At 39.0% G+C, this 6913-nt stretch overlaps 1 protein-coding gene across 2 annotated transcripts in view; it reads left to right on the top strand.

Annotated features, from left to right (window-relative positions):
- The window catches only part of PSEN1 (presenilin 1), a 19748-nt gene extending 17194 nt beyond the window's left edge, over window positions 1–2554 (top strand). For both annotated transcript variants that reach the window (XM_010133957.1, XM_010133949.1), the window contains 2 exons: window positions 1506–1624; window positions 1913–2554. In XM_010133957.1, the coding sequence (XP_010132259.1) occupies window positions 1506–1624; window positions 1913–2068 (275 nt within the window). In that variant the 3' untranslated portion in view covers window positions 2069–2554. The remainder of the gene's footprint in view (window positions 1–1505; window positions 1625–1912) is intronic.
- Window positions 2555–6913: the final 4359 nt, after the last annotated feature.

Genomic DNA, 6913 nt, shown 5'->3' with positions numbered 1-6913 from the left:
ATAGGGGTGCGTTCTATTTCTTTTCTCTATTTTTTTTTCTTTTTATCTTTCTTCCTTTCCTTTTTTCCCCGGTGATCAACCAGGCATACAGGTTTTGATCCTCAGAGTTCCTCTGAGAACTGTAAAGTGAGTTTTGGGCTGGTCTGTAATCAGGCGGCAAAGGAAACGATAGGCCAAAAGAAAATAGCTGGTGGCCTGATGTTGGCCTCTCTGACTTAGTATTTTGGACTAAAAGTGCAGAAAGTGAAGTGGTGTTCAGGAAATCTTTGTTATTTAGTTTTCAGAAATAATTAAGTATTGTGTTCCCAGAGTGGTTGCTAAGGTGGTAATTACTATTGAAAAGAAAAAAGACAGTAATTCATGAGCTTTCCTAAACATCGCATCTTGGACTAAATGGGGTTTTGCCTCTGTAATAGGCTCAGTAGTTACACACAAGTGCTTTTTAGAACTACCTTTAGAACTAAGAATTCTGTAGAAAACTGGGGAGGGCAGTGGAATATTTTGCTGGATGTTGGTTTCTAATGGCAAGTAAAATATACTCTGCAAGGCACTTGTTTTCACCCTCCCTTGGCCAGCTTAAAGGAATTATACTTCAGTATTCTGTTGAGCATGCCACGGCAACCAGAACGGGACACCTCCCCAACAAATACAATTGCAAATATCTGAGTTTGTGTGTATCGGATCTTATGTTGTCATGGTTTAGGCCCAGCTGGCAACTACGCCCTGTGCAGCCACTCGCTCATTCTTCCCCCCTGGCCTGGCGGGATGGGGAGAAGAATCAGAAAGAAAAAAAAAAAAAGAGAAAGTCACATGTTGAGAAAAGAAAAATTTAATAATTGAAATAAAATAATAACTACATCAACAACAAAAAGAAAGATAACAAAAATTGGGAGAAATAAACCTTGCACAATGCAATTGCTCAATACCCACTGACCAAATCCCAGCAGCAATCGGCCCCTCGTGGCCAGTTGCCCCAGTTTATATACTGGGCGTGATGTTCTGTGGTGTGGAATACCCCTTTGGCTAGTGCAGGTCAGCTGTCCTGGCCATGCTCTGCTCCAGCTTCTCATGCACCTGCTCGCTGGCAGCATGGGACACTGAAAACTCCTTAGCTTGGGATAACTTATCAAGAACTAAAAACATCAGCATGTTATAAATGTTATTTTAATACTAAATTCAAAACACAGCACTGTACCTGATACTAGGAAGAAAATTAACTCTGTCCCATCTGAAACTAGAATGTATGTTCAAGAGACCAGGAATATAGAATTCTGGTTACAGGATGAGTTAATTGAGTGGTATAATGTTCCTAAGCTATCTTGTTTCACATGAGGGTTTTTTTATCGCTTGATTCAAGAGTGGTACTAGTTTTGAAAATAAAATGTTCTTATTAGCAAGACTTGTTGATACTTAATGTAAATCTGTATTATTCTCTTGACAATTACAAATATGTGATATTAGGAGACTGTCTGATTCTTAATACTGCTATATATTCACTTTTGCAGGAGGAGTAAAGCTAGGTTTAGGAGACTTCATTTTCTACAGTGTCCTTGTTGGCAAAGCCTCTGCAACAGCAAGTGGGGACTGGAATACAACTTTAGCGTGTTTTGTAGCCATATTAATTGTGAGTATAATGTGATATTAGAATAGGCGTAGTTACTATTGTTGATCAAGGACAAAGTCATAACTGCTACATATTTTTTCTTTGTAATTTGTCTCTTTGGTGGCCAGACTGAAAACTGATGGGGCCTTAGCTGTCATCTCCATTGGCTATACCTAAGCCTTTAGGAAGGCATGAACTGTATCTTGTATTTCTGTGGGATTAGTGTTCATATGTATATATAATCTTTTGTCTGTTGGAGTTCCCTAATTTCTCCTTGTGATTTTTGTTGTTCTTTTTTCTTCCCCTCAGGGTCTGTGCCTTACACTTCTGCTTCTTGCCATCTTTAAGAAGGCCTTACCAGCTCTTCCAATCTCCATAACCTTTGGGCTAGTTTTTTACTTTGCTACAGATAACTTGGTGCAACCCTTTATGGACCAGCTAGCATTCCATCAATTTTATATCTAGCACACTTGATGCTGGAATTCTACAGATATTTGTAGCAAATCTGGAAGGAGGAAAAATGTTTTTCCCTCAGTTCTCAAGTGGGACTGAAGTTTAATACTCAAGATTCCAAACCTGAATCATTACAACTCCCTCTGATGGTGTTTTTGTTTGGTTTTTTTCCTGAGACAACTGCTGCACTGGGCACCATATGAATTTTCCTTTGTGAAAGTGGCTGCTTCTTGATGGCTGGTCTAAACCAGGTCCTATTATGTCAGAGGTGATCTGATATACATATCTCTGGTAAGGACCACCTGTGTGAAAATTGCTAAATGCTTCCACCAGCGATGTGATCTCTTACCACAGGTTGATTATTTTTGCAGCATTAAGGGGTGCTCAGGACTTCCTTGACGTTAACAGAGGAAGCTAGCTGACAAATCACATGGATCTTGTCCCTGTAACAGCTTGAAGAACCCAATTCAGACTTCTTCAGCAGTGATTTTTTGACAGTGAAGCCCTGACTCTGCTTGGTGTTACAAGTAAGGACTTTGTAGCAATTCAACAAAGGGAGAAAGTACTGTCACTCTAAGAGTGCTCCACCACTTCATAGCCTCTGTGCCTGAGTGTGCTTGGTTTAGTAAATTTAAAAGCTTTTTGTTTTTTCCACACTGGAACTAGAGTCCTTCTCAGTTTTAATACTTTGTATCCTCAAGCATGGAGTGCACCTTCTGTACACCTGCTCCAGTTCATGTAGCTGCATAGACTTGGACTGAATTATTTGACGTTAGGGGATCACAAGGTCCTAATTTGGATTTTAGATTCTAAAAGGTTGATTATCTGCATTAAAAAGCAATTTCAGGACTTACTCTTTGTGCTCTTGTGAATCATTTTGCTAGAACACCTTTTCAAACCTTGTGTTTGAAAATAGTCACTGACAGCATGAACTTCATTGTTGGTATATGTTCCTTCCTTTGAAGTAGAGCATTTGCAGCAATCTCAGATGGAGTTTAGCTTGCCAGATCTAGAGGCCAGAGTGCAATTAGTAGCACTTCTGATGCATCACTGAAATTTTTTTCCTCTCCAAAAATGTGGTTTACAGGCTGTTGACCTGAGCTATTGGTCTCTCAACCTTCTAACACTTCAGGTTGGACAGGGATTTTTTTTTTTCTGCACAGTATCTTTATAGGTGAGGATACCTAACTTGGGTGAGACATTCCTTAATGTTACCAATGAGCGAAACATGTGGCCCTCTTCACTTTAATTACCTCTCCCATGAGGAACTGAAGACTGGAGAAATGAAATAAGACTCAAAATCACTAAAAAGAAGATAAGAGATTTTGAACTTCTTAAAAAAGAATTAATTCAAACCTTAAATCTGCTACGCTCTTTTTTATTTGAGAGAACTCGTTTATGAATAATTACTTGGAAATGAGACTTGTGTGAGATGAGTTATTTTTGCTGTAGGCTCTTAACTATGTGCAAGTCATGTTTTTTCAGCATAGGAAGTGGTTACTGTTAATGGGCATTCCGTTTTACTTGCATCTTGATACTGGAGTCCTTGCCAAGCAGATCAACTATCAAAATCCTGACACAGGCTCCTTTTATCTTTTTTCTGGGGCTTTGTTTCGGTGCCTATAGATTTAAAGGACTGAGATGTGACAGATGCTCACCAACCATTGCCCAAGTAAGGGAAGAAAGACTGATATGTAAATCTACTTTAAAACCAAGGAAAGGCTTACACTGATTGTCTGTGGAAACGTCTGTCCCTTTTTCCAGTATGACTTGCTAACTGTAGTGTTAGCATTTACATTTTTGTAAAATATATGGTCTTGTCTTCTCTAAAGTACTTTCATTCATCTCATTTGTGTGTTGATTCATCGTGGATAGCATTAATAAACTAAACATATAAAAATTGCTAACACTGACTTTTCAGGCCAAGCTTGCTTGTGTTTCCTAGCTTAAATTACTGTTCCACATTTTGCTGCAATGAAGCCTGACTTAAAACAGGTTGGTTGGTTTTTTGGTTTGGTTTTGGGTTGGTTTTTTTTACAAGACTTTGGGTTGTTTTTATACTATTGTAAGTTGTCCTGTTCCTGAGCGTTGTATCTAAGAAAATTCCCATATGTGTTTTATTGGACATCCTAACTATTATTTCATTGTATAGAACAAGTTTGCTAAGAGTTGGCATCTCTAGGATCTGTTTTCTTATCTGAGACAACTCTCAGTTAAGAGTTGTTACTTAACTGCAGCAGTCATCTTTACTTTTTGGGTTTTGGCTTAAATATGCACCATGGGAGCACTAGCTCCATTAAGAGTTGCTTTAGAATCTATAGAAATGCACAAAAGCCTTTCCACATACTTGAATGGGTGTTCGATGTACAACCCAAAGACGAGCTCAGAATCTTCAAACACTAAATTGCCAGTCTTCCACTCTCCAGAGCTGCTTCTGCTGTCCTGAAGTTTTGGTTTCTGAGCTAGGGTGGAGTAATAGTGGTGAAAACTGTAAAGTTTATATTCACAAAAACTGTTCAAGTTTCTGTATTTGAAACTCAAAATAAATTCGGAAGGGAATTTGCTTTTCAAACCCAGGCCAATATATGTTAACATACACTCTTATTACCAAGTCTATGTACACCTTAAAAAACCAAATGAGATCTTGCAACTGAAGATCATCTCAGTACTTGGATCCATAAGGTTCGGTTGAGAATAGTTTCTGTTTGCATTTAGGCTGTTACTACATGAGGGTGAAGGTTGTGTCATTTTTCTCTTGTTGGTCTTAAACACACCAATCTAATTTGAGAATGTGAACCATTTCGGCTTTGCTAGCTTGGTATAACTGAAGGACTTCTGATATGTTGCCTGCATTTTTGTGAGGGTTTTCATGTTGTTAAATTACGTTTATGTTAATGACAGCACATTAGACTGTAGCTCCAGAGGAACTATTTTGTAACTCTAGTGTCTAGATTCATCTCTTTTGTGCTCAAGCAGACTGGCTGGTAACTGTTGTGTGACTTCAGGGATTCATACTTTTAAACCGGGTATTGATAGCTTTTTCTCCCTTTTCAGCTTACGTCAATGGTTAGTCTCCTTCTTTGGCTGAGCTTCAAGTAAATAAATGAGAAAACATAATACTGAGTCACAGATTTGCCTAAACCCAGCAACTTTCACTTATCTTTTTTTTTTTTCCTGTTGGGGGATTTAATCCAGAGCAAAAACAGAGATCCTGGAAAGCTGGTCTTACAGCAGGTGTGTATGATGCTGTCGTATCTATGTATGGCTATTATGATGGCACTCCAATTGAAATGTCATCTGTGTGATGTGAATCTTGAAGGTATGCACATGATATTGCAACACGTTTGCAATAGTTCTGACTGGGCAGGTTATGACTTCTTCGAGCCAAATAATCAAGGGCTGTGCTCCACTAAAAATGACTGATCTCAGTGTACAAGGCAGACCCTGACTATTTCAGACATAGGAGACTGGTGCTTCTTGGATGTATATCTGTACTTATAGCGATGTAGATATGTACGTACTCCAGGCCTGTAGGTGACAACTGTTCTGTCATAAGTGCAGTCAAGAATTGAATATGCATAAGTACATCTTGGGTGCACAGTACTGTGTGACAAAATTTCTCAAAATGCTTTATTAAAAAAAAGAAAATTACTTTTGGCAACGATGCTGTTGAAACGAGTTTAATAGACTGTGGAACATGTCTGCACTGTGATTGCATCTCAGTGGTAACTTGGTCATCGAAATGCTGAAACATGGACTAGAATGGAATTCTTTTACACTCAAAGCATTTGCTGTTTTCTTTTTTACAAACACTGGTTTGTACATAATCTGAATTGAATGTGAATGTTTTTTAAACGCCTTTCCGGTTCTTGATAAGATACGTTTTTGATAGATTATTGCAAATTTTCCTGTATTTGTCTAATTATTAAAATAAAAGTTGCATGGATCCTGACTTACCTTGCCTTTACTATATTATTTTAAAGCCATCACTTGAAGCTGTGGGAGGCCTAAACACTGTAGATATTTTTATTCAACATCTAATGAGTAAGATTCCTGTCTTAAGACACCTAAGTAGCTGCTTCAGTTCCCAGCAGAAGAGCTTCAAATGGATTTCTGTAGGACTTTCTTCTAAAAGCTACTTTTTGTGCTCATTTAGAGTCAGGCAAAGCCTGTTGCAAAAGCACCCATAAGGTGTAATTAAGGCATGAAAAAAAATGATACGAGATTATCCTGAAACACCAGCTGACACAGTGAAGATCAGTGTTACCCAGGAAGAATACATAGGATCCTTAAAAAGAAAACGTTTGCTTTTTCCTGTCAGCAGTTTGTTGTGGTGATTGTTTCGGAGAAGTATTCACTGCAAAGTACAAATTTGTCTCATTGACTGACTGCTATTGATGGTGTTTCTGTGGGGGATTGTGTTGTCTCTGCATGGAATACCTAAAGGAAGGCCCATCCTGACAAGTAGAAAGTCAAGCTCAGGTGGTAGGAGGCCTGCATGGATGAGCAAGGAACTTCTAACTGAACCCAAATGGGACATGTAGAATAGGTGGAAGCAAGGGCAGATAACCCAAAAGGAGCATAGAGTTGCTTTCATTAGAAAAGCCAAGGTCCCTCTGGAGTTGAATCTGGCAAGGCATATGAAGGACCAGGAGAAAGGATTCTGCAACTATATGATGGTAAAAGGAAGAATAGGGAGGAAAAGGTGTGCCCTGTTCCCCTCCGACCCCAGGGGAACTTGTGAACAAACTGGACGTGCTTAAGTCTATGAGGCCTGACAGGTCGCACCAATGAGTGCTGAAGGAGCTGGCTTGATGTCATTGTGAAGCCACTCTCAATTGACTTTGAATGATCATG

This window comes from Buceros rhinoceros, unplaced genomic scaffold (assembly GCF_000710305.1).
Source record: "Buceros rhinoceros silvestris isolate BGI_N320 unplaced genomic scaffold, ASM71030v1 scaffold21490, whole genome shotgun sequence".
Classification (NCBI taxonomy): Eukaryota; Metazoa; Chordata; class Aves; order Bucerotiformes; family Bucerotidae; genus Buceros; species Buceros rhinoceros.
The sequence above is the reverse complement of the archived record's forward strand: the minus strand, read 5'-3'. Positions and strand labels throughout refer to the sequence as shown.